Source organism: Pipistrellus kuhlii, unplaced genomic scaffold (assembly GCF_014108245.1).
Source record: "Pipistrellus kuhlii isolate mPipKuh1 unplaced genomic scaffold, mPipKuh1.p scaffold_m20_p_4, whole genome shotgun sequence".
Lineage (NCBI taxonomy): Eukaryota > Metazoa > Chordata > Mammalia > Chiroptera > Vespertilionidae > Pipistrellus > Pipistrellus kuhlii.
Genome location: NW_023425540.1, coordinates 77,688,351 through 77,715,797, shown reverse-complemented (window position 1 = coordinate 77,715,797; position 27,447 = coordinate 77,688,351). Strand labels below are relative to the sequence as shown.

Genomic DNA, 27,447 nt, shown 5'->3' with positions numbered 1-27,447 from the left:
CCTCAGCTGTTCTTCTTTTTAAATGCATATTAATTCTAAGCTGTGACATGAAGTTTGTGTGTGTTTTTTTCTTTGTCACAGCCCTACCACTTATGTATGTATCTCCAAGAGTATGATTAGGTTAGCATGCTTTGGGGTTTTTGTGTGATGGTATTATGCTGCAGTATATCTTTTTGTGATTTGCTTCCCCAGCATATTACAACCTGAGGTTGAGTCCCACTGTTGTGTCAGCTGTTTTCAATAATTTTCACTGCTCTGGTATTTGATTACATATGAATATACCAAAATTTAGTTTTACTTTTTACTGAATGGGCATTTGCCCCCTCAATTCTTTTTTTTAAAAATATATATTTTATTGATTTTTTACAGAGAGGAAGGGAGAGGGACAGAGAGTTGGAAACATCGATGAGAGAGAATCATCGATCAGCTGCCTCCTGTACACCTCCCACTGGGGATGTGCCTGCAACCAAGGTACATGCTCCTGACCGGAATCGAACCCAGGATGCTTCAGGCCAACACTCTATTCGCTGAGCCAAACCGGTTAAGGGCTGCCCCTCAATTCTTAGTGATTATAAATAAAGTAGAGGCCTGATGCAAGAAGTATGTGCAAGGGGCTCAGCCCCGGCTGCTGTGGTGACAGCCTCCGCCCGGCCTGCGCAGCTTTGTCAGGAAGGTCGTCCAGTCTAATTAGCATATTATGCTTTTATTATTATAGATAATTATAGACTAGAGGCCAGATTCATGAAAATTCATGCAAGAGTAGGCCTTCCTTACCTTCCCCTCCCCCTTACTGCTGGCACCAGCTTTCCTCCAGCACCTGGGACCCAGATTTCCCTCCTCTGGAGGGTAGTCTGGAAGGACGTCTGGTCTAATTAGTATATTACACTTTTATTATTACCAATGGAGCTATAAACAGTAGGTCTACTTGTTCAGATGCACAAGTGTTTCTCCAGGGTAATATATTCTTCAGGGAGGATGTATATTTTCAATTTCAAATTATTCTACAAAGTGATAGAACCCAATTATACTATCATCAGCAGAGATTAGTACAGGAGCACAGAGACCCTCCCACCCTTCACACACAACACACTAAACGCATGCACGGAGAGATCAAGCAAAGGACTTGTATGCATGCGTATAAGCCTAACCAGTGGTCATGGACGACAGGGGGGTGGGGGCACACAGGGGGTGGGACATCCGTGGGGAGGGGTTTGGAATGGGAATGGGGAGGATGAGGACCATTATGTGATACCATAACCAATAAAGAAATTTAAAAAAATAAAAAATAAACACGTGCACAGACCCATAAAAAGATCCACGCCCGTGCACCACACACGTACAACAGCGCGATACCACAGACACACTCAGACACACAAACGTACGTCACACACTCCACGTATTCACACGCCAGCCCCTCAGACGATCCAATCAGGAGGCTCGGCCTCCGCCGGCCCGCTACGGAGGAATCTTGTCCCGGCCGCGCCGCCGTCGGACGCCCGGGGTCAGAGGTCACGGCATCGTTGGCGGTGGCCTTTTTTCCCCCTTTCCTACCGGAAAGCACGGCTGGGCCGGACCTGACTGACCCGTGTGGCGGTTGTGAGCGCCGGACCCGGCCTCTGGTCCTCGCGTGGGCCCCACGGAGCCGGACACCGCTCCCGGAGCGGCGGGGAGGATGGTGCCGAGCGGCCCCAGGCCCGCCGCTCGCCGCCGCGCGTGAGGTCGGAGCGGCCGCGGGCGTCCGCCGAGCAGCTGGCCGGGCCGGGCCCGGGGCGCGCCGCTCTCCGCCGGCGCGAGGTGAGCCGGGCGCGCGGCCCGGGCTGGGTTCGGCGGGGCCGGCCGCGGGGCGGGGAGAGGCCGCGCTGGTCCCGGCGGGTTTGCTCCTCGCCTGTCGGGGTGCCGCTCCCGCCCCAGCGGCCGGCGGGGGGCGTCCCGCGCTGGTGGCCGCGGCCTGGTCACCGCCCGCCCCCGGGGTTTGCCTACCGCGTCCCGGGGGCACGATTCCCTTCCGGCCCTCGACACGGCCGGGTTTCCCACTACGGAGCTGAGGCTGCGAGGATTCGGATTTGGCCTTAGGGAGCATTTTGGGAGTTTGCCTTTTTTTTATTTTTTATTTATTTTTTTTGAGTTTGGGTCGTGTTTCCGTTATTCTGCATTTGCACATGATATACGTGTCAGACGGAAGGTGGGAGGTAGAGGTCCAGGTTCACGCCAGAAACTCAAAGTGAAATCGTGGCATTTTACGTGTCAAGCTGGGTAACTTGTTCAGAGGTGGGTGGGTTGTTGTCTTCACTTGTATTTCCAGAAAGTGCATTACGGAATGGCTTCAGGGTAACCTGGAGGCTTGTAGACCCGGTTCCCGGGAGAGGCACCATCGGGAAGAAACGAGGCCTGTTGTGCTGTTTTGAATCGCGTGAATAACCGTAACTGGCGGACAGCTGGTGAGGAGGCTGTGGCTGAAGAATCAGATGTCTGTAGTTGAGCTCTCAGCGGCAGGTTACAGCCCCCACTGGAGGGATGAAGGCCGGGCTTCTTTGCAGCCCGCTCTGGCCGGGAAGGCTGTGGCTCCTCCTGAGCTGCTGCTCTCCTGACTCAGAGGCGAGCCGCTATGGGAGGCAGTGGAGGGAGAACTACAAGGCCGGTGATCAATATTTAATCAGTTAGTTGTCCCTGTAGCACTTTTTTTTTTTTTTTTTTTTTGTCAGCTTGGGGTCTGTGCATTTGTATCCCATCTGTAGGTGAATGCTCCCTCAGCGCTTGAAGGTTAGAGAGCACCTTCCTGCTTCCTCATCTCCTCTCAGGGGTTTGAAAGGAAATAGACCTGTTGTGCAACTAACATATACATAGTCCGTGCCTCCAAGCCCACGGACTGTCTGAGAGTGAGGAGGCAGTGTGTTGATTTCCTTGTAAAGGAAGAGGAAAAATTTCTGTGGCCTCATTGAGGTGGACTGGAGTCAGGGCTGCTGCCACCCACTTCTGGGTACTGAGGTCACCCACTGCCCACTGAGCACACCTCCTCGGTGTGGGCTCTGCCTGCAGCTGCAGGGGAGAGAAACAGACCTAAGTACAAGTATGGCTTCTGCCGGCAGAGAACTTAGAAAGAATTAGACTGTAGGGATTAATTGCCTATGGCGTTACCACCTATTAGGGATTTTGTTGTGATTATGGTCCGAGAAGGCCTCATAAAGGAAGTGACTTTTGAGGTGGACCTTAAGGATCAGCGGATTAGCTGGAAAATGAACAAGGTAGGGCTGATTGGTGCAACAGCACCCAGATTAGATAGTGGGGCAATAGGATAGTAGTGTAGAAAAACGGACAGAGGCAGCCGTGTAAAGGTTAAATGCTTTTCTAAGATAGAAAAGCATGGGCTATGCAGTCTGGCTTTTGGTAGGTTTCTGGGTTCTAAGGAATTGTTTTCATTTGATGAGTTTCTCTTGTTCTTTTAGCCAACCAGTTACACAAATCACTGCCTAACTTATTTTAAGGACATAAAAAAAATGTTGATTGTAATTGCTGTTTGGTATTAACAATCAGAAAATTAAATTTGCTGTCTGTGAGGTATTTCAGTGCCAATGTTTAGTTTTAAGGAGCCCCGCTCTGCCACTGTGACTACAGCCAAGTGCAATATGACAAGCTCTTTAGCCATTTTCTGAGTGTTTTTAATGACATCTAATTCACAGAGTTGCTATTCGTTTCTCTTACCAACATTGTTGAAGAAACCTTTGAAACCATTGAAACAGGATGATGCCTGGCAATTGCTCTGGAACATCATGAACTAGTCTCAGGACCTCACTTGCTTCAACCTTAGCCTTTTGTTTTCATGAGATATAATTGACATACAACATTATATTAGTTTCAGGTGTACATCATAATGGCTCAATATTGTATATATTGCACAATGATCACCACAATTAACAACTGTCACCATACATAGTTACAGAATTTTTTCTGGTCAAGCAAACTCCCTTAGCAACTTTCAAATATGCAATACAGTATTATTAACTACATTCACCATGTTGTACATTACATCCCTGTGACTTATTTTATAACTGGGAGTTGGTACCTTTTAATTCCTTTCACCCATTTTGGCATCCCTGCCCCTACCCCTGGCTACCATCAATATATTCTCTGTATCTAAGAGCTTGTTTTGCTTTGGGGGAGGAGTTTTGCTTTAGATTCCACATATAAGTTAGATATGGTATTTGTCATTGTCTGGCTTTTTTATATTCGAATAATTCCATTAAGGGCCATTTTTGTTGCAAATTATAAGATTTCATTCTTTTTTATGGCTGAATTGTGTATATATACACCACATCCTTAGCCTTTCTTTTCTTTTAAAAAAATATATATTTTATTGATTTTTTTTTGCAGAGAGGAAGAGAGAGGGATAGAGAGTTAGAAACATTGATGAGAGAGAATCATCGATCAGCTGCCTCTTGCATACCTCCCACTGGGGAAGTGCCACAACCAAGGTACATGCCCTTGACCAGAATCGAATCTGGGACCTTTCAGTCTATCCACTGAGCCAAACCGGCTTCGGCTTTAGCTTTTCTTTAAACAAGTTCCACACTGCACCATCTTAACTTTTATTTTTAAAATATATATTTTATTGATTTTTTAAATAGAAATTAAGAGAGAGGGATAGATAGAAACATAGATGAGAGAGAAACATCAGTCAGCTGCCTCCTGCATACTCCCTACTGGTGATGTGCTCACATCCAAGGTACATGCCCTAGACTGGAATTGAACCTGGGACCCTTGAGTCTGCAGGCCAGCGCTCTGTCCACTGAGCCAAACCAATTAGGGCCCATCTTAACTTGTTAATGCTTCTTTTTGACTGTATTCTCCTAACTCACTCCTTTATTTTCTGATAGCATGACAATCCATGGATGCTAGATCTTTGGGATGTTTTTGTCAATGTTCACATGCCACAGAATTCCATTGCCATGTAAGAGGGTTTTAAAATTTTATTTATTTTTTACTGTAACATCCCAATTAAAATGAAGAAAAAAAATGGAGGAAAGATAGAGTTTTTAACAAATTGAATTTCCACTAAGGATTTATTTTGATAAACATAGAAATCCTTAAATGTTCTTTTCCAGATACATATTGAATAAATTTGACAAGAAGTCTGTAGCTCATTCACTGTGTATAATTACCTACCTAACTAGTCCTGGGGATTACATTACAACCTTTGGTGATGATAATGTGTTGTTATTTGCCAAATTGAACTTTGCTATTTGGTTAGAGGTCCTGTTTTTTGAAACATCTCTCAGTCTTTAAACTGAGTTTGTTATAATATTTCATAATGAACTTTTAGTGTTCACTTAATCTTGTCATTGCTCATGATTTGTTTTTCATTTTTGTGATTTGTTTTCTTAAATATCTTTTAATTGGGCTATAATTTAGATATACTAATTTCAGGTATATAAATAATGATTTGATACTTGTATATATTGAAAAATTAACATCCATCAATTCTGTAATAAATAATCTGTATAGTGCATTGTATGCTTACCATTTCAAGCCTAGTCTCCTTCCATCACCATATATTTAACCCCTTTACCCTCTTCAGTCTTCCCACACTCCTCTCCTCTGGTAACCACAATACTGTTTGTTGTCTGTGACTATGAATTTGTTGCTTTCTGTTTTGTATCCCACATATAAATGAAATTATATGGTTCTTGTTCTTTTCTGTCTTACTTTGCTTAGCATGATACTCTCAAGACCCAGCCATATTGTTGCAAACGGCATTATTTCATCCTAATGGCTGCATAGTATTCCATTGTATATATGTATCACATCTTTATGCTATTATCCATCAAAGAATACTTAGGCCGTTTCATGTCTCAGTTACCATGAATAATGCTGCAGTAAACATGGGGTACATACATCTTTACAAATAAGTGTTTTCAAAATTTTCAGGTAGAGACCCAGAAGAGGGATTGCTGGGGGAAATGGTAACTCTAGTCCTCATTTTTTAAGAACAACAATCTGAGGGTTTCTTTTTCCCCCATAGCCTTTCCAACACTTGTTATTCCTTGTCTTATTGATAGTAGGCATTCTAACAGTTGGGAGGTGATATCTCATTTTAAAAAAATTTGGATTTCCCTTATAGCAAGTGAAGTTGAGCAACCTTTAATATATCTGTTGTATGTCTTCTAGGTCCTCAGGCCCATCTCCCCCTTTTTTTAAGTATACATATCCTGAAGATTTTATTGTCACATAATAAAACAAAATATGAAGCTTAGAACTAGACCACTTTACCCTTTCTCTTCCTATCTCCTCCCAGTTCAAAATGTTTGCATCTCTTAATAGCCAGCATTCTCTTAACTCTGCAGTTGGGCTTAATGCATTCAACCCTCAGCAGTTTTAGCTTTTTTGCTGAAAATTGGTCTGCCCACCAGAGCCCCTCTTGCTTCCTGTCATAACTCTGTTTTCTCTGAGCATACAGAGAATCCTTGCCCTTCTTGTGAACTTAATGCTTGCCATACCTCTTAAAGAAAGTCTAGTGAGTTTTAGGAATGTTCACCAAGTTTGCAAGAGCCTTATTGGAACAGAAAAGCCCTCTGCACACTTTTAAATTGGATTGTTTGTTTTATTGTTTAGTTGTATGAGTTCTTTATGGGTATTATTTATATAATAGTGCCTGGTGCATGGATTCATGAACATTGAAAGAAAATTAATTAGAAGGTGGCTGGCGGGGTGGAACTAGGTGAGACAGGCTGGATACCCCTTGGAACGAACCTCGCATGGTACCTCTCCGGCCACCTGCACCTGGGCAGTGCCGTGGCTCTAAGGGCTTCTGTGAAGTGAGCGGGGGTGATGGAGGGGGGTCCCTCCAGCAGATGGGTCCTTTGGTCTGGCCTGTGGGGATAGGGCTGAAACTGGCTCTCCGACATCCCACAAGGGGTCCTGGATTGCGAGAGGGCGGTTCTTGGGTGACACACCCCAGAATTGGGCTTCCTCCTCTCTGGTTCCAGGATGCGGCACCTGAGAACTGCCACTGCCAAGTCACTGCAGCTCAGCAACTCCTGCATTGAGCGTCTGCCCCCTGATGGTCAGTGTGCCTCATACCTACTGGCTGGTCGGCCAGTCGGCCAGTTGCTTAGCCTTTTATATATATAGATTTTGGATATTAGGCGCTTATTAGAAGTAATGTTTGCAAATACTTTCTTTTGTTCAATTAGTTTCTTTTTTGTTTTGTTGATAGCTTATTTTGCTGTATAGAAGCTTTTTAGTTTGTTATAGCTCCAGTCATTTATTTTTGCTTTTATTTCCCTTGCCTTTGGTAGTCAAATTCTTAAAATCCTCTGAGACAAAGATTCATAAGTTTAGTGATTTTTTTTATATTAAATTGTGCCAGATCTTATATTTAGGTCTTTGATCCATTTTGAGTCAACTTTTGTGTATGGTGTCAAATAGTGTTTGCTGAGCAACACTTAATCTTTCTGTAAGTTGTTTTTGAGTTTGACATGCATCTTCATCCAATAGTGCTTGTAATTGTTGGTCTTTAAACTTTTTCTGTTGACCTGGACATTCTTTGTCTTTCACATCAAAATCATCACTGTTAAAGCATTTAAATCAAGGTTCACAAGTATCTTGAGATGGAGCATGTTCACCATAAGCTTCCTGAAGTATATGATAACTTTTTCTTCAAAATAATGAATTAAAACTTCCCGCAAATGCTCTTTTTTGGACCCGAAATTCGACATTTTTAGGCGTAAAAAATATGTGATGATAACACCTTCAGCAAATATGGCATATGAAGTTTTGAAGCTTGTTGTCAATACAACAAAATAGCATACATATTAAATCGCATGTATATCAACATGTATACCTCCATCTATTGAAAAAAATCCACATTATTAACTGGTACACCTAGTATCTTCCCCGTTTCTTTGTGTCTTCTTCAACAATGTTTCAACAGTTTCTCTCAACAGTGTTTTGTTGTTTTCAGTGTATCGGTCCTTTACATCCTTTTTTTATTCCTAGGTATTTTATTCTTTTGTTGTTGCAGTTGCAAATAGGATTATTTTTTTATTTATTTTTCTGAAATTCTATTGTTAATCTATTCTATAGGAAAACAATGAGTTTTTGTACATTGATTTTATATCTTGCAAGTTTATTGTATTTATTGTTTCTAATAGTTTTTTTTTTGGTGAAGATTTTGGGGTTTTCTATATAAAGAATCATGTCATCTGCAAAAAGTGACAATTTTACTTCTTCATTCCCAATTTAGATGCCTTTAAAAAATTTTTCTCTTGCTTGCTTGTTTTGGCTAGGACTTTCAGTACTATATGTTGAATAATAGTGATGAGATTATGCATCCTTATTTTGTTGATGATCTTAGAGGAAAAGCTTTGTTTTTTTTGCCATTGAATATGATATGTGGCTTTTATTATGCTTAGGTACCTTCCTCCTATACCCAGTTTATTGAGTGTTTTAATTATAAATGGATGTTATATCTTGTCAGATGCTTTTTCTGCATCTTTTGATATGATCATGTGATTTTAAAAAAATGTATTTTATTGGTTTTTTACAGAGAGGAAGGGAGAGGGATAAAGAGCTAGAAACATTGACAGCTGCCTCCTACTGGGGATATGCCCGCAACCAAGGTATATGCCCTTGACTGGAATCGAACCTTGGACCTTTCAGTCCTCAGGCTGATGCTCTTATCCACTGAGCCAAACCGGTTAGGGCCATGGTCGGCAAACTGTGGCTTGCGAGCTACATGCGGCTCTTTGGTCCTTTGAGTGTGGCTCTTCCACAAAATAACACGGCCTGGGCCAGTCTATTTTGAAGAAGTGGTGTTAGAAGAAGTTTAAGTTTAAAAGATTTGGCTCTCAAAAGAAATTTCAATCATTGTACTGTTGATATTTGGCTCTGTTGACTAATGAGTTTGCCGACCACTGGGTTAGGGCAATGATCATGTGATTTTTATTCTTTATTAATGTGGTTGATCATGATGTATTATCTGTTTAATGGATTGTTGTGTTCCATTTGATAGTGTTTTATTTAGGACTTTGCATCTACATTCATCAGAGGTATGGGTCTGTAGTGTGTGTATGATCCTTGCCAGGTTTTGGTATCAGGGTAATATTGGCCTCATAAAATGGGTAGGAAGTATTGCCTCTTCAGTTATTTGGAAGAGTTTGTGAAGGATAGGTATTAAATTTTCTTTGAATGTTTGATGGGATTCACTAGTGAAGCTACATGGTCCTGGACTTTTACTTTTTGACATGCTTTAATGAATGTTTCAATTGTTGATTTATCTTTTTAGATTTTCCAGTTCTTCATAGTTCAGTCTAGGACGGTTATATATAATATTTCCGAGAACTTGTCCATTTCTTCTAGGTTATCAAATTTGGTGGTGCATAACCTTCCTAGTACCGTATTTTTCGGACCATAAGACGCTCCGGACCATAAGACGCACCAGTTTTTAGAGAAGGGAAATGAAGAAAAAAGAAACAAATAGTGTCCTAAAATATTTTATGTGCATTAAAACCCAACATCACAGTCATAAACACATGTAATCAACCCTGTAAAGTAAACAGCAGCATTTAGAACCATTTTAGAGCCGGGCAAGCACACAGAGACCACACAGAGCCGGGCAAGTAAAAAAACCTTTTTTTTAAAGTATATGTGTAGGCTATATGTGGACCATAAGACGCAGGGACTTTTTCCCCCCACTTCTGGGGGAAAAAAAGTGCGTCTTATGGTCCGAAAAATACGGTAACTTGTGTAGTCCTTTTTATTTCTGCAGAGTCTGTTGTAAGTTCTCTTTCATTTCTGATTTTGTGTCTTTTTTTTCTTTAGTGAGTCTAGTCAGAGGAGGTTTGTCAATTTTACTAATCCTTCTAAAGAACTAGCTCTTCGTTGCAGTAATTTTTTTATTGTCTTGTTCTCTATGTAGTTTAATTCTGCTGTAATTTTTTTTTTTCTACTGACATTGGACTTCATTTGTTCTTTTTCTAGTTCTTTAAGGTGAAATGCTAGGTTATTTATTTGTGGTTTTTGTTTCTTGAAATAGGCCTGTAATGCTTTAAGCTCCCGTCTTATTACTACTTTTTCCGTCTTTTTACAACTTTTGATATGGATAAATAAAATGTTTATGATTAAAAAAAATACTTCATACAATGAAATAGTTTTGGCAATAGATAAAAATGAAGTACTGATATTGTATATGCTACATGGATGAATCTTGAAAACAATGCTAAATGTAAGAAGTTAGCCACAAAAGATCATATTATATGATTTCATTTATTTAAAATGTTCAGAATAGGTAAATCTATAGAGACAGAAAGTACATTAGTGGTTGCTTGAGAGCTAGGGGAAATAAGAGGTTATTTGCTAAAAGGTATGGGCTTTTTTAGGAAATGATGAAAACGTGTAAAAATTTATTAAAGTGATGGCTTGCCCAATTCTGTTAATTGCATACTTTAAAATGTGTGAATTGTATGTAGGTGCATTAGATCTTGTAAGCTGTTTAAAAAAATCAAGACCCTTTCATATGGCAAAAGATACCATGAACCATATTAAAATCCACAGATGAGTAGTATAACATATAAAGTTGGTAAAGACTCAGTTTCCAGCATATAAAAGGAACTCCTAAACATTAACAAGAAATTGACAGACATCTTATAGTAAAGATTCAGGCAGATCACCTAGAAAGACATCTAAATGATCAATAAAGAAGTTTGGTTTGCTTTATATACTGCAAGGATGAAGACCATTCTCAGCAATCAGACTGTTAACATCCCAGAACATGTGGACATCACTCTGAATGCTCCATGGGCACCCTTCAGAGGGACTTCAATCACATTAATGTAGAACTCTTGTCCCTGAGAAAGAAAAAGTGGCTGTAGGGTGACAAATGGTGGGGAAATATTGGAATAGAAAGGAGCTGGCCACAGTTTGCACTGTCTGCAGTCATGTACAGAACACGATCAAGGGTGTTCCACTGGGCTTCCGATACAAGATAAAGTCTGTGTACGCTCACTTTCCCATCAGCGTCATTATTCAGGAGAATGATTCTCTTGTTGAAATCAGAAATTTATTGGGCAAAAAAATACATCTGCATAATTTGGATGAGGTAAGGCATTGTTTGTTCAGTATCAAGCTCAGAAAGATGAGTTAATTCTTGAAGGAAATGACATTGAACTTGTATCAAAATCAGCTGCTTTGATTCAGCAAGTCACAACAGGATATCAGAAAACTTTTGGATGGTATCCATGTTTCTGAAAAAGGAACAGTTCAACAGGCTGATGAATATCTAAGTTGTCCAGCTATAGAAACAATAAGATACCAAATGAATTGTCATACTTATTTGCAATATTTTACAGATGGAATAAAGCTACATATACTGGGGGTGTGTGTGTTAAAGTTTGGTTTCAAGTAGATACAATTTAAAATAAGGGTGAAATATTTATCGGGTGCCTCTTTGTGCCTGGTGCTGGAATGGACAAGAGTATAGCAGTGAACTGGATAGTGTTGAGTAGATGGAGTAGAATCAGGCGTCTTCAAACTACGGCCTGCGGGCCACATGCGGCCAGCAGAGGAGTCTGATCCGGCCCGCCAGGTTTTTTGGGCAGTGAGCGCAGCCGAGGTGTTACAGTAGGAATTAGTAGTTCATATAGTCCGGCCCTCCAGCTCTCTGAGGGACCGTGATCTGGCCCCCACTTTAAAAAGTTTGAGGACGCCTGGAGTAGATGGTATTCAGCTTTCAGGGGTAGGAAGTGAGAGCATCCTCATTAGTTTTTTTTGTTTTTTTAAAAATATATTTTATTGATTTTTTACAGAGAGGAGGGGGAAGGACAGAGAGTTAGAAACATTGATGAGAGAGAAACATTGATCAGCTGCCTCTTGCACACCTCCCACAGGGGATGTGCCCACAGTCAAGGTACATGCCCTTGACCAGAATTGAACCTGGGACCCCTCAGTCCGTAGGCAGACACTCTATCCACTGAGCCAAACTGGTCAGGGCATCAATTTAGTTTTGTAATGTGTTGGCATGTATTTGTGTCATATTACTAACTTACTTAACTATTTCCTAAGTAACATGGAAGTAACAAATATATTTTTTAGAATAATTATAATAAACTGAAAGGGAATGCCTGTCTTTCAAGAGGTTACCATTTGGAAATGATGACAGCTAATGTGTTTTTTCTTGCTAGTCTTTTGAAGATTTCAGATAAAATATTTCTCAAGTTCAGTAATCAGTGATCCCCTCCTCACTGCCCTCCAACATCATGAAAGGAAAAAGTGAGAGTCATGGGTTTTCTTTTGACAATCATTATCTCCTGATTAATTCCTTTCAGGTGGACGATCAGAATAATGTTCAACATCAACCCCCTGGAGAACCTGAAGCTGTACATCAGCAGTCGGCCGCCCCTGGTGGTCTTTATGATTAGTGTAAGCGCCATGGCAATAGCTTTCCTGACCTTGGGCTATTTCTTCAAAATCAAGGAGATTAAGTCACCGGGAATGGCAGAGGTATAGTATATTCTTTTTTTTCCTTTTCTTTTTAAAAAATCTTTATTGTTGAAAGTATTACATATGGAGGTATGGTGCATTCTAAGTTCTTTCAGGCTGGCTGGACCTTATACAAGGGAATAACCCCTTTGGGCTCTTCACACCCTTTTCTTTGTTTGTGACTTTTTATCCCAGTGAGAAAGGTCAGTATACAGAACTTTTTGTCTTTCTCTCCCTTTCAGATAGTTATTGATTCAGATGAGGCTACCAGTTTCAGTTAGAATACTTCAGCAATGAATCGGATATTTTGGAAAGTATATTTGCAAAATGTTTGTGTAAAGAAGCTAGAGAATAGCTTCCTATATTCCTACTAGAGGCCTGGTGCATGAAATTCGTGCACAGGGTTGGGGGAGGGGTTGTCCCTCAGCCCAGCATGCACCCTTTCCAATCTGGGATCCTTCTCACAATCCAGGATTGCTGGCTCCCAACTGCTCGCCTGCCCGCCTTCCTGATTGCCCCTAACTGCTTCTGCCTGCCAGTCTAATCACGCCCTAACCACTCCCATGCTAGCCTGATTGATGTCTAACTGCTCCCCTGCCAGCCTATTTGCCCCCAACTTCTCTCCTCTGCCAGCCTGGTCACCCCTAACTGCCCTCCCCTGCAGGGTTGATCGCCTCCAACTGCTCTCCCTTGCAAGCCTGGTCCCTCCCAACTGCCCTCCCCTGCTGGCCATCTTGTGTCCACATGGGGGCAGGATCTTTGACCACATAGGGGCAGCTATCTTGATCTTGTGTGTTGGAGTGATGTTCAATCTATGTATTATTCTTTTTTTTAAAATATATTTTATTGATTTTTGTACAGAGAGGAAAGGAGAGAGAGAGAGAGCTAGAAACATCAATGAGAGAGAGTCATCGATCAGCTGCCTCTTGCACACCCCCTACTGGGGATATGCCCGCAACCAAGGTACATGCCCTTGACCGGAATCGAACCCAGGGCCCTTCAGTCCCCAAGCCGACACTCTATCCATTGAGCCAAACCAGTCCTGGCTATTCTTTTTTTTAGATAGGATAGAAGCCTGATGCACGGGTGGGGGCCAGCTGGTTTGCTCTGAAGGGTGTCCTGAATCAGGGTGGAGGTTCCCTTGGGCATGGGGTGGCCTGAGGGAGGGGCTGTGGTGGTTTGCAGGCCAGCCATGCCCCCTGGTGACCCAAGCTGAGGCCCTGGTATCTGGAATTTATTTACCTTCTACAATTGAAACTTTGTAGCCTGGAGCAGAGCCAAGTCTCCTGCTCCATCTGTGGCTGCCGCCATTTTTATAATTGAAACTTCATATCCTTTAATGGAGGCCTGGGCCTGCTAGAGTGTGTGGAAAGCTTGGCTTCCTCTGTTGCCAGGGAAACCCAAGCCTCCCTTTTGGTAGCCATCTTGGTTGGGTTTATTTGCATACTTGCTCTGATTGGCTGGTAGGCGTGGCTGGTGGGTGTAGCAGATTGATGGTTAATTTGCATATTACTCTTTCATTAGATAGGATGAAATTAGCTCATTGCAGTTTTTAATAACTGTAAACATTTGTTATTTTAAACCCCCACATCATCACCATGGAGTTTTATCAATTATATAGATAAGAAGGGATCTTCAAGAAATTAGAAAATGGCATCTTATTTTCAAATACAGTTGTCTTTTTTTATCCAGGAAAACTTCTGTTGTCTACAAACTTGCCTTCTAGATTTTACATTTTGTGCAATTTAAATTATTAGGACTGTGCCTTTTAATTCTTAATCTAAGCACATAATGGTGTGAACACTCATAACACAGATTTACAGTGATGTGTATTTTTGTATACCAAAAACAAAAAGTTACTAATTCTTATTTAACAGAGGTGAATGACAATATTACCTATCAATAAATTAGTTTACATGTTAGAAATTATGTTCAATTAATGAAAAGGTGAATTTATTGGTGGATAAGTTTTCTTTTAGGATAGATTCGTTCTTCTCTTAGTAGATTCCCCAGTGCCTCCTCTTACACTTTTTTGTGTATGTTTGTTTTTGGGAGTGGGATGGGAGTAGAGACTGGAATTGCATTGTTGCTGTACTGGGTGTGCCTTGTGAAGGAGAGGAAAGTTCTACTCATTGTACAGAGGTCATTGTTTTGTCTTGTGCTCTGTGGCATTCTAGATCATAGTGATTAATTCCTTTCAGGTGGAAGGACCACCTTCACATGTGAGCTCCCTAACAGTTAAAGTAACACGTTTAAACTATTTCCACCATGAATCCCTTTCAAAGAGTTTCTTACAAGAGACATACTCACTGGCTAATTTCCCCACTTCTCTGACCCTGTCTGAATTTTTAAAGGGTGTGCAAACAGGATATATCCACAATACCTATGAAACGAACATTCTCTTTAAAAAAATATTGATTTCAGAGAGGAAGGGACAGGGAGAGAGTGATAGAAACATCAGTGATGAGAGAGAATTATTGATTGGCTGCCTCCTGCATGCCCCACACTGGTGTTTGAGCTCACAACCCAGGCACATGCCCTGACCAGAAATCAAACTGTGATCTCCTGGTTCATAGGTCGCCCCCCAACCACGGACCCTTACTGGGCTGAAATGAACATTCTAGTCATAACCCTAACTCTGCTGAATACTGGCATTGCTTCTCCTCAGAGCTGGAGTGTACGTTGAACACTCAGCCAAGGCCAGTGGTTAAGATGTCGCCTGGAAAATTAGCCCTTAAAGTGGGGTCTGACATTGGCTTTGGCAGACTGTTCAAAATGGAATGGAGCGCTACAGGAAAGCATTGCCAGATACTGCTGAACTTTGGCTATGATTAATTTAGTGATTTTATTTTCAAGGGAGGATCCTAAGTGTATATGGGAAGAGTGGGTCTGTGAGTTAGGAAACTTAATTCTTATTCTGCCTTCAACTATGGAATTAGAGAGTCCGTAATTTGCACTGGACTTCAGTTTCCTCATGTCTGCAGTATGAAGGGATGACACTAGAATGTATGTAGGTGTTAGGCAAAATGTAATTTGATACATCCAGTTGTAATCTTATTAAATGCCATATACTGATTTACTGATGCTATAGATGTAGACTCGCTTGACCGCTTGGGGATTGTTCAAATGGCATTTAATTCATGCTAGTATAAGTGTAATTGGAAGTGTTACTTGGTTTGTTTTCACATTTGGCAACTTTTTGTAGACCAATGATGCCTGGGAGAATGTCGCAACCTAGCCGAAACTGGTTTGGCTCAGTGGTAGAGCGTCGGTCTGCGGACTGAAAGGTCCCAGGTTCGATTCCAGTCAAAGGCATGTAGATTGGTTGCGGGTGCATCCCCGGTACGGTGTGTGCAAGAGGCAGCTGGTCCATGTTTCTCTCTCATCGACATTTCTAGCTCTCTATCCCTCTCTCCTCCTCTCTGTAAAAAATCAATAAAATATATTTAAAAAAAAAAAAAAAGAATGTCGCAACCTAGGTTAGGTTTGTTATTGCTGTTTCAGCTAAAATTAAAATAAATCCTGATGGGTATTTTACTATGCTGATATCAGTTTAACCATGACATAATAAGCTGTCTGTGTTTTTAAAACTACTTATGATGTAAGCCACTAATGCAGGGTGTAGATATTAAGAGAACCTGAAAACATCTTTCTCTTTTTTTCTCCATTTGGAAATTGTTTCTGTTCTAAGGTAGCAAACAAAGTCCATGACAATGGAGGAAAAATCCCACATATTGGTATTTAATTGGTTTCACATTCTTGAGAGAGAAGGCAAGGTGTATAGAATTGACCTTTTTTAAAAAAAAAATAATTATTTTTTCCCTTGAGTTTTAGAGAGAATGGAGGGGTGACACAGGGAAACTTAGATTGGTTGCCTCAAGTCTGCAGCCATGGTATATGCCCTTGACCGGAATCAAACCTGATTCAGTCTGTGGGCCAAGGCTCTATCCACTGAGCCAAACCAGCTGAGGCTAGAATTAACCTTCTGAGGAATTATTTTGAGGCAGCCTTATTTAAAAAACAAAACAAACACACAACAAAACTAATTACAACTGCTAAATGAGTTTAGATTAATGCCTTTAATGTTTTACTACTTTTGTTCAAGCTTTCTTTTCATGTTTGTTTTTGAGGCTAAATCATATTCTGTAAGTATAATACACTTTTGTTTTCTACATATTTTCTTGTATAAGTTTATTTAATTCCACAGCTATTTTAATATCTCATACCTATGAAGAGTTCATATTTTTGGTTATGAATATGAGAGTGGTTTGGAAAACCACACCATCGTGACAGTGCAACAGCTGATGGCTCTATTGTCTCTGTTATTATAAATGATTGACTCTAAAGCTGGTGTCCCCACCTTGTGATGTGACCTCGAGGGCCATGGCAGCACTTGCAGACTGCTCACACTTTTTTCTCTCTGTTTCATTTTACGGAAGGATTGGAATACTTTTCTGCTGCGATTTAATGATTTGGACTTATGTGTATCAGAGAATGAAACATTAAAGCATCTCACAAATGACACTACAACTCCGGAAAGCACAATGACCAGTGGGCAGGCCAGAGTGTCCACCCAGGCCCCACAGGCACTGGAGGATTCAGGCCCTGTTAACATCTCCGTTGCAATCACCCTTACCCTGGACCCACTCAAACCCTTTGGAGGGTACTCTCGCAATGTCACCCATCTGTACTCGACCATCTTAGGGCATCAGATTGGACTTTCAGGTATGTGTGTGTTCACAGGTTTCCTTTCAGACTTCCTCAAGCAACAGCTGTCACATGGTTTTAGACTGTTTTTGATTTTTGCATGTGTCTGCCCTTAATAAAGTGCTTGGCACGCAGTAGGCTCTCAGTAAAAAGCCTATGAAAATGAAAATGAGAAACTGGGAAGACACTATAAGGTCTATTTCGGTTTACAAACACATGCTATCATGTTGGAGATGGCAATACATACTATAAATACTGCTGTTAGTTTACAAACTTGAACATCCACCATTAGCTCAGCTTATGGAATGAACTAGTAAAAGCCTAAGATCTGGTCTCTTCCCTTTGGCATTTTGAGATTATGGAAGAGACAAGGCTAACATAAATTAATATTTATCAAGTGCTTTTAGTAGTTCTTGACACAAAGCAAATGCTATATATATATACAGTGAAACCTTGGTTCTTGAATTTAATTGGTTCTGGAAGGCTGCTGGAGAAGCTATTTGAAAACAGAATCATTTTTCCCATTAGAAATAATGTAAAATTAAATTAATCTGTTCCCAACCCACAGATTGAGTCCCTGTTTTAACCTTTCTTATATACAGTATATGTCTAATGTACTGTTTAATCTATAAACAAACACTTCTTTTAAATGTATTGAGCCACCCCCCTTACTAGCCTTAGATGAATCACTTTCAGCACATGTTCTAGGGATATCTTTCAGGAAGCATGTGGCATCTTTGCTTTTTTATATATGGCTGCCTCCGAAAATCTGTCACTGGCTAATTCATTTATCCAAGTCAACAACAATTCTTCTACCTCTTCATTTGCCTGTGATCTTTGTTTCTTTCACACCCTTAGCAACATTAATACTCTTGATGGCCTCTTATGTTTTAAAATTGTGCTAACCATAGATTTCTCAGCAACAAAAGCATTCTCTTCTTTCTTTGTTGTCTGAGAGACACTTTTTGTTATGCTGAGGTGTCAGGATGAAAGAGTTGTCAGGTTAAAAACCAAAGTTTGGTTCGACAACTGAGACATTTTTCCGTGAACAACTTAGTCAAGAACCGAATTGTTTGAGATGGGAGAGGCTGGAGAACTGAAGTTTGACTATAAGTGCTTGTTAAATAATAGTAATAAAAAGAAATACCTATAAAACATTGAGCACTACCCTTTCACCAGAACCAAACCCATGACTGACTGTAAGTGATTTAGGACAAGGTGAGAGAGTAGTGGAAGAGGGACTAATCTGGAAAGGTTGCATGCTGGAGGCCCAGGCCTTGAAAGAATAATCTGGGTTACCAAGAGCCTTTTAAAGTCCAGGTTGGGAGTGCCCGCCAGCCTCCTATTGGTTGTTATAGGTGAGAGCTGTTCCCATGGAAATAAGGTAAGGGCAACTTCTGGGTTTTCTGTGTTACAAGTAGCCCTTTCTCTTCTGCTGTGGTGTTATGTACCTTGGTTTTCATTTAAGCTTCATCACTTACTGGTCCATGACCTTACTTAAGTCTGTTAGATCCTCCGCTCCTCAGTTTGCTCATATGTAAAAGCGGAGCAGTAATGGGATAGTGGTACATTTTGTCATGGGGTAGTGGTACATTTTAAGTGAAGCAATAAATATAAAAGCAGTTTGAAAATGGAAAAGTGCTGTGCAAATGCTAACACAGTGGGTGATAATAACCCACCCAGCCCCCAGCTTTCCAGCTGGGCACTGCCTGGGCTCTTAGCACTCCTAGGTCTGGCTGAAAGTGGCCCCTCTCTGCTTGCCTTTTGATAGCTCTGCCAGGTGAGCAGGCCTCAGAGTCCAGCTCAGAACTGGTGGTGGTCCTGAAATCCCACAGAGGTGATTCCTGGGTGGGTTTGATGTCAGGATTCATTCAAATCCTAGAGAATAATAAGTATGGGTTCTTGCCTTTATCAAAATAAAAATAAATCCACCGTGATTTCTCATCCATAGGCAGGGAAGCCCACGAAGAGATAAACATTACCTTTACCCTGCCAGCAGCTTGGAGTTCGGATGACTGTGCCCTTCACAGTCACTGTGAGCAGGTGGTGTTCACAGCCTGCATGACGCTCACAGCCAACCCTGGTGTGTTCCCCGTCACAGTGTAAGTGGTTTCCTAAGCCCATGAGTATGAGAAGCTCCACTGACCATGAATGTGATTGGGGTGCTTTGGCAGAAAGTTCCCGGGGGGGCTCACACTGCATCCCTTTAACTGGACCTAACAAGTTCTTTAAGTTTAGTTTGGAATTCTGAGGTAGAACTTCTCGTGTAAATAGCAGAGTTAGATCCTCAGCAAGGTTGGTTGTTATCGCTTGTTCTAAGGCTGCCTCTCCTGTTGGTAGAAGAAGCACGTCACAGAAAAGATAGGAAGGGTGGATCCCATGACTAGAATGACCCAGAGTTAAGGCTCCCAAAAGATTAAGGTTTTGTTCACGTCCATTATCCAGAAAGAGTTATTTTTAAAATTGAGAGCACAAGTAAAATCTTATTTTTTATGAAACAGTTACTATTTCTGGAACTTTTGCTGCTTATATTTTAAGCAGTTGTAAAACTGTCAGTATTACCGTTTTGCCTTTATATATATTTTTTGCCTCTCCTTTTTCTGGGAAGGAGATAATGATCTATAAATACATGAAATATGCTAGATGTAGCCTATTTTAAAAATCCTATGGTGAATCCTTTTTCAGTAAGAATAATTAGTCAGGTATTTGTCTAATTTAGACATTTGGAGGTTTGTAGGACAATATCAGATAAGTTAAACATTATTTGCTGCTGTTCCCATTAGAAATGATATAATGTAAATCTGCTGGAGAAGTTTGTATGTCAGACTTCCTGTTGTAATTGAGAATTGGGAAAATGGCTTAAAAGGAGCAGGTTCTTCTTTGGCCACATCATATGCAAGTGGACTATGAAGGCAGAAATCTAACACGTAAACTCTTCAATGCTAAATGCCTATTTCTTATATGTTTATTAAATAAATAATAAAAGGTCCCTGAGTGAAAAGCATGGTATTTATCTGAAACATTTATGTCTTCTGTTTCTTCCTTCCACATGTTCGGCTGTGGTCAGTGTTGGGCTCGGGGTTGTGAGGAAAACAGTAAATGTCTCAGGCCACTGAGCATGTCTTTCCCCGTCTCCCCCTGCAGACAGCCGCCGCACTGTGTTCCGGACACATACAGCAATGCCACGCTCTGGTACAAGATCTTCATGACTGCTAGAGACGCCAACACAAAATATGCTCAAGATTATAATCCTTTCTGGTGTTATAAGGGGGCAATTGGAAAAGTCTATCACACTTTAAATCCCAAGCTTACAGTTGTTGTTCCAGATGTAAGTGAGAAAACTCGTGTATGCGTGTGCGTTCAGGAACTGTTAGAGTAGTGGTGTTTACATGCTTGGGTTAGCTTAGCCCCTGCCATTTCAGATTCCCAGCTGAGTTAATAAAAGGCTAGGAGGAGTGGTGGACACTTGGAAAAACATGCCACTTTTTTGGTTAAGAAAACTGTTTCTGTTTTTCGTTTTCTGCTTTGCTCAGCAGCGGTTACTTATTGAGCAGCTGTTGTGTGCCTAACCCATGGGGGTTATAAGAAATGCTTGTAGTCTCACATGCACACAGCCGCTCAGAAGAATATTTGGTTAGTGTTAATATGAGCAGGGAGTGGTTCGGAATTCATAAGGGTAAAAGTGAATCTTTGGATAGTGAGGGCTGAATAGGATGTTAAGGACGAGAAAAAGGGAGGAAAACACTGTAATCTAGACTAGTGGTTAACTTGCTAGTTTAGCTTCCAGCTTACTAGTACACTTGAGCCCACTTTTACAGACTACACTGATTTTTTTTATAGGTGCCCTCTTCCTGTCAGTATATGTTAGGTGGATTTCTTGCCTTTTTACCTGGCCCTTTTTATCAAGTTGTAGAAGTTGGTAGGCCAGGAGGCTGTGGAGTGATCAGTGGAGGTCAGGTTCCAGAAAGTCCTTTGTGCCTTTTGAGGCATTTAGACTTTTTCCCTAAGAGGAGGCAATCCCCACCCGTGTTGGGCTGTAGGGGGATTTGTAGACTGGTCTGCCCACCTGATTAGTGTAAATGTCATGGGGCCTGGAGATTTGGGAAGGAAAAGGAACGGAAGCATGGCCCGGATCTTGCAACAGCTGGCAGGGTGATTGATTGCATGTGGGAGGTGAAAGATGTTTTGGGGCAGGGACTTGTAAAAGTGGGGAAAAGGCAGAAGGAAGGAAGCTGCCTCTGGGGAGAAGTGGTGCAGAGGCCTTCCTGGTGGGGTAGTTATGAGGGTGTCAGCCATGCACCCTGAAGGTAGTCAGAGGAAGAGGACATAAGAAAGAGTGAGGAGTACAGGTGTGAGAGCCTTCTCAGGGGAGGAGACCGAGTGGGGGAAGGGGAGGGTGCTCAGGCAGTGTGGGGTGCAGAAGCCAGGGCAGAGAACTGCTTTAGGAAGGGATATGAGGTGGTCTCAGGAACATCATGTCTTCACTGAATGGGAGCCAGCTCTAGTAGTTTAAGAGGAGAAACATCTGTTCCAGTTTAAGAATTAAAGTTAAAGCATATCTGGAGGTGATGAACTGTATCTCTAGAAATCCAGCATAAAATTTTCAGTAACTCAGTGCTGATGTTTCTGGTTTATTCCCTCTAGGATGACCGTTCATTAATAAATTTGCATCTCATGCACACCAGTTACTTCCTCTTCGTGATGGTGATAACAATGTTTTGCTATGCGGTTATCAAGGGCAGACCTAGCAAATTGCGTCAGAGCAGTCCTGAATTTTGTCCTGAGAAGGTGAGCATTGGATGGGGTCTGGGCCAGCATTTGGCCAGAGGTGTCTGTGGACAGAATGTCTCACTCCTTACTGTACTGATTGTGAGTGGCAGTTTTCCTCCAGAGAAATTAGCTTCTGTCTTTTTATCAGAAGTAGTCTTCTACCCTCAGTCTAAATTATGGTATTGGGTTTTCAACCCAAACCTTAGCTGTAAAAAGTACTGTCTATGCGAATTGCTCTCAAATCCCCATTGGAGAGCAGCTGCCCCCCTCCACTTCATCAGCTTGAGAAATCATCTCACACAGTGCTGATCAAGGTTTGGAAATGGTTAACCCTTGAAGTCAGCACAGTGGTTCCACTAGATCGGTAGGAGACTTAAATTTCTTTCTTTTTAAAAAAATATATATTTTAATGATTTTTTTACAGAGAGGAAGGGAGAGAGATAGAGTTAGGAACATCCATGAGAGAGAGAGTCATCGATCAGCTGCCTCTTGCACGCTCCCTACTGGGGATGTGCCCGCAACCAAGGTACATGCCCTTGACTGGAATCGAACCTGGGACCCTTCAGTCTGCAGGCTGACGCTGTATCCACTGAGCCAAACTGGTTTCGGCAAGACTTAAATTTCTATTCACTCCTACCTAGATGAGTTTTTTTTTTTCTTTTCTGTTTTTTTTTCCCCCCTTAGGGTTTTAATAGTTCCACTCCTGGACAGGTGCATGTGGTGCGGCTCCCTGGTCTTGGATGGGGACTTGGCTCCCTGGACTCTGTTGTGTGACTGGGTTGTTTGTCTTCTAGGTTGCTTTGGCTGATGCCTAATTCCACAACTGCCCATTTTCTGAGAGAGACTGAGCAAACTGTAAGCATTGCCTGCTGACGCCAGCCTGGGCCTGGACACTCTGTGAATACATTCTCTTGCAATGTTGGGTTATTCCAGCCAAAGACATTTCAAGTGCCTGTAACTGATTTGTATATATTTATAAAAATCTATTCAGAAATTGGTCCAATGATGCACGTGCTTCACACTTGGTGCAGTCCGAGCCCCGCAGCCTCCCCTGTGGACTTGGTGGGATGACCCACGTAGCGCCAGCGGCGAGCTCCCTGCCTCAGAGAGGCCATGCCGTCTTTACCAAGATCTCAGGGGCAGTTCATTGCTGGAGGGTTGAGGTTTGCTTTGATTTGAAACAGTCTGCACCTTTGACATGATACTGCATTTCCCAAGCCACCAATCCATTTTGTGGATTTTACGTGTCTGTGGCTTAATAATCATAGTACCAACAATAATACCCCTTTCTCTGTTTTGCTTGCAAGGAAACACATATCTTTCTAAATTTTCTTTTTTTCTTTAAAAAAAATAGTCACATTTTAATACTACTCTAGGTAAGACAAACTTGTTTCTTTCAAAATCTTGAGTAAAATGTTCAATATTTAAAAGTCACCTAACATGGTAAAGATCTAAGTTTAGTTTCCCACAGGAGTTGTGAGGAACCTGGTCTTGTGGAGTTTAGTTGGCACAGCAAGTTCCACTGTCTTTTTCCCCTCTGTTGTCGCTTCCCTTCATTATAAAAATTAAAGTAGCTTCGTCACTCAAAAGGGCTTAAAAAACCCTGGCTGGTTTTCTCAGTGGTTAGAGCATTGGTCCGCGCACAGAAGGGTGGCAGCTTCAATTTCCAGTTAAGGGCACATACCTGGATTGCAGGTTCGATCCCTGGCCCTGGTTGGGACATGTGCAGGAAGCAACCAAACGATTTGTCTCTCTCACATCTATGTTTCTCTCTCTCCCTCTCTTATCCTTTCTTCCACTCTCTTTGGAAATCAATGGAAAAAAATATCCTTGGGTGAGGATTTAAAATAAAAAAAAGGGCTTAAAAATTAAGTAAATGTCTCTAGAGTAGAGTAAAAATTAGCTGCTCTATTTTTTAGAATGCAGATGATACTATGGAAAGAGAATGATGATTTGGTCTAATAGTAATGAAAGGATTTCTTGTTTTCTTTGAAAAGGGAGTGGTATTTCTTTCTTCCTTCATTTATTTATTTATTTATACATTTATTTCTATGCAGTTAACGTATCTTCAGAAGGAAAATGGCAACTAGTAGATTACTAACTTTACAAAAATGATGCCTGTGAAATCTGAATGAAAGCAGTTCTGATTTGCCATTTATCAGGAAAACCCAAAGCATTTTTCTTTGCTATAACATTCTGATGATCTGGTTCCTTTACCCCTTTTTCCTTCTAATCCATTTTCATTAAAAAAAAAAGTTACGTATTATCTTTTCTAGTCCTCTTTTGTTACTTGTATTCCGTTTTTTTTTCTTTTTCTTTTTTTCCCTTCACTGTAATTAATGACTTCTGTGTTCTTGCAAGCAGTGCTGTAGCAAAAGGGCAAGTAAAACCTTGGGCATGACTTAGTACTTCTTCCCTTAATTCCAGGCCTGCACAGTCTGTTCTGAATTAAAATCAGCCCTGCAGTCTGGAATATAGATTGGCCTGGAACATTTTAAACCAGGCATTCTTGAATGGAAAACAATTGTGGGCTTTTACTAAAGATTGTTAAAATAATTATTAAAATATGTTAATATATATTTGTTCCATTTAGTACATTTTAAGCACAATAATCAGACTTGCCTATCCAGTTATTTGTATGATATGAGTTGCTTCCATGATGCATGGCTAACTTGTTAGTTTAGTTTTCTGTTTGGAGACTTTGAGGATCTTAAGAAATAAGATTGTGAAAGCCTTTGGGCTTGGCCTTTAGAAACATCACTATCTTTAAGATTTTAGGTTAAGCTGCTACTGAATTAATAAAATCCCAGTGAATGGAGTACTAGGGATAGATTTATAACTGTCAGAGTAATATAAAAGGAGACAGACAGGTGGAAAAAGTCAATTTCACTGGTTTATTCAATATAACTTGTTGCTAATATTAATTGCCCTTATTTTAATTACAGGGAATGGCTGGAATCTTTAGCCAGGGGAGGAAAAACACTGTTAGGAGTGAGGAAAGGAAGTGCCAAAAATGCCCGGACAGTATGACTTGTCGTGAGGCGTGGACACACACTTTAAAATCCGGCCTTTACCCTAGAAGGCAAATCTCAAAGGTCTTGTGGAAACCCAGAGTCAGTCAGTTATATAGAGAAAGGCTGGGGCGGAGGAGGGAGGCTATGTACCTGCTGGGTAAAGAGGCCTCCTAACTGAAGAGACTTCCACTAGGAAGTCCAGGGGACCTGTTGCTGTGGGGCACTTGCAGACAAGGCCTCTGCAGTGTCTTGTTGGGGGCTCCAGGATTCCAAGAGTGCCCCAGGCAGGGCCCGTTTGCCATTCAGGGTGACCTCACCCAGGAGCACTGGCTCGTCCTCAGGCATCTGGGACTGGAGGTCCAATGAAAGGTCAGCAACTTACTATTAAAGTGGTTGTTTCAGATCATATTGATCTCTTTTCTTTTTCCTTTTGTCCTTTCACTGTATGACTTGAATCAGTTTTGATTCTATTTGTAAATTTTTCTCATCATTAGGAACCTGCCATTTCTGTTGCATTTTCTTTGGCAGTCTGTAGGGATTCAGCATCCTGGTTTTCAGCCCTCCTGCAGGCACTGTAGGGTCACAGGGGCCACTGGATCCATTTCACTTCTCTTGTTGCATGATGGTCAGTAGCTGATGTTATGGCATTCACTCCCAGATTAATTTTTCATGTTTGAAATGTGTGCATATGTGCTTTACCGAATAAAACATCTGAATTTATTTGCTGTGTCTCTGTTTCCTCCTGTCTGATGTTGTTTTCTAAGGCAAGAACATCTGTAATAATAAAAGGGTAATATGCTAATTAGACTGGACATCATTCTGAACGTCCTTCCTAACGAAGCTGGGGCTGGGGGAAAGCCAGTCCGGGTCCTGGGTGCCTGCGGGCGGCCAGAGGATAGAAGCAGCCCAGGTCCTGGGGCTTCTTGCGGCAGGAGAGGGAAGCAGCCTGGGCCCTGGTGCCTGCCGGCGGCTCCTGAGCCCTGGAGAGAAGCTGGTGCCGGCAGCCAGGGGGAAGGAAGGCTACTCTTGCATGAATTTTGTACATCAGGCCTCTAGTATGTGATAATTAATTGAGGGTTTTTGAAGTAGTTCTTTCAAAGTGTCACCTATCATCAGAATGGGCAGTGTTTACTACTAAGCTGGTCTCATCAAGCACACAGATCTTCCTGAGAGCAAAAAACCTCTTTTAGTGTCGGACCAGCTAGTGTTTGCAGACCTGACCCAGATCCTCTCCTAAAGAAGTGATACAGGGAACATGGAATAGGTGTGGGAGTGCAAAGACATTCTTCTCAGTTACATAAACCCTTCGAGTGTGGCTGGCCTTAGTTACCAGAAGCAGACTCCTCGCTGGCTCCGCCTTCTGTTACAGAGCCCCTGCATGTGCTAGACTTTCTTTGCCAGGGCACTGCATCCTCTGCACTTAGTTGTTGATGGGGAAATAGAGTTGTTTGACCATTGCAAGGATAGATGGCTGGTCAATTAATTCTAGGGGGAAAAGGGATTGAGTTTTGCCTTTGATATTATTTAGCCCCTTTACTCTTGCTCGCTCAGTATATAATCTGTTGGCAGATAGTGACAAGATAAAGATAGAGGATGATGGCTATGATGCTTTTGTTGGGGTGATTGCAGAAGGCATCTTGGAAGAGGTACAATACGAAGGCACATGCAAAAGAATGGATTTTGCCTGGGCATTCCATGCAGAGGACATGGCTTGGCCCTGGTGCAGAGGCTGAACTCTAAGGGCCTTGGCTTCGTGCTAGGTGGAGAATAGGAGTTGTGTAAGAACTTGTTTCCCCACCTGAGGACAAGATGCCCCCAGGTTGCTGCCAGAGTGGCCCCATTGAGGTGGCCTGGGCGGGGGAGGGAGGGTTGTGCAGGGAGTTGCTCTACCACCACTTGGTCCAGGAAGGGAGTTCTCTGAACTGAAGTTCAGCATGGCAGATACAAGCCCTGCTCCAACTCCTGCAGGCCATGTAACTATGGCCGAGTTGCTGAACCCCTCTGTGTCCCAGTTTTCTCATCTATAGAAAAAAGGATAATAGTACATACTTGAATGTGATGAGGATTCAGCAGGTCAGTTACTACAGAGTGTATAGAACAGTGTCTGGCACTCTGTAATATATACTAATAATAGCCTAGGTGGTGTCACACCCTCATGTCGTCATAAGATGGCTACACACACAATGGAGGTGGGGCTGCGAGGTGAGGCCTGGGGGTCCCACAGCTCTGTGTGGTACAGAGGAGGCTGGTCCTGGAGAGGAGGCAGGCTGGTCCTGGTGGGGAAGGCAGTTGTGGGTGATCAGGCCATCGGGGGAGGGCAGTTGGGGGGCAATCAGGTCTGCAGGGGAGCAGCTAGGCATCAATCAGGTCTGCAGGGGAGCTATTAGGGGGCAATCAGGTTGGCAGGCAGAGGTGGTTAGGAGGCAGGCGAATGGTTAGGAGCCAGTGATCCCTGTTTGTGAGAGGGATGTCTGACTGCTGGTTT

At 42.0% G+C, this 27,447-nt stretch overlaps 1 protein-coding gene and 1 pseudogene across 2 annotated transcripts; both read left to right on the top strand.

Moving 5' to 3' along the window:
- The first annotated feature begins 1,656 nt into the window (after positions 1 to 1,656).
- Positions 1,657 to 25,682, top strand: TMEM248 (transmembrane protein 248). Of its 2 annotated transcripts, XM_036409598.2 has the most exons (7): positions 1,657 to 1,794; positions 12,318 to 12,492; positions 16,911 to 17,196; positions 19,130 to 19,280; positions 20,323 to 20,506; positions 21,823 to 21,966; positions 22,743 to 25,682. In XM_036409598.2, exons 2-7 carry the CDS (start codon positions 12,334 to 12,336, stop codon positions 22,761 to 22,763), a joined length of 945 nt encoding a protein of 314 aa, XP_036265491.1. In that variant the 5' UTR covers positions 1,657 to 1,794; positions 12,318 to 12,333; the 3' UTR covers positions 22,764 to 25,682. The 2 variants fall into 2 exon arrangements, with proteins under 2 accessions (XP_036265491.1, XP_036265492.1); XM_036409599.2 differs by lacking the exon at positions 21,823 to 21,966.
- On the top strand, positions 9,739 to 11,498 carry LOC118703005 (annotated as a pseudogene).
- Positions 25,683 to 27,447: the final 1,765 nt, after the last annotated feature.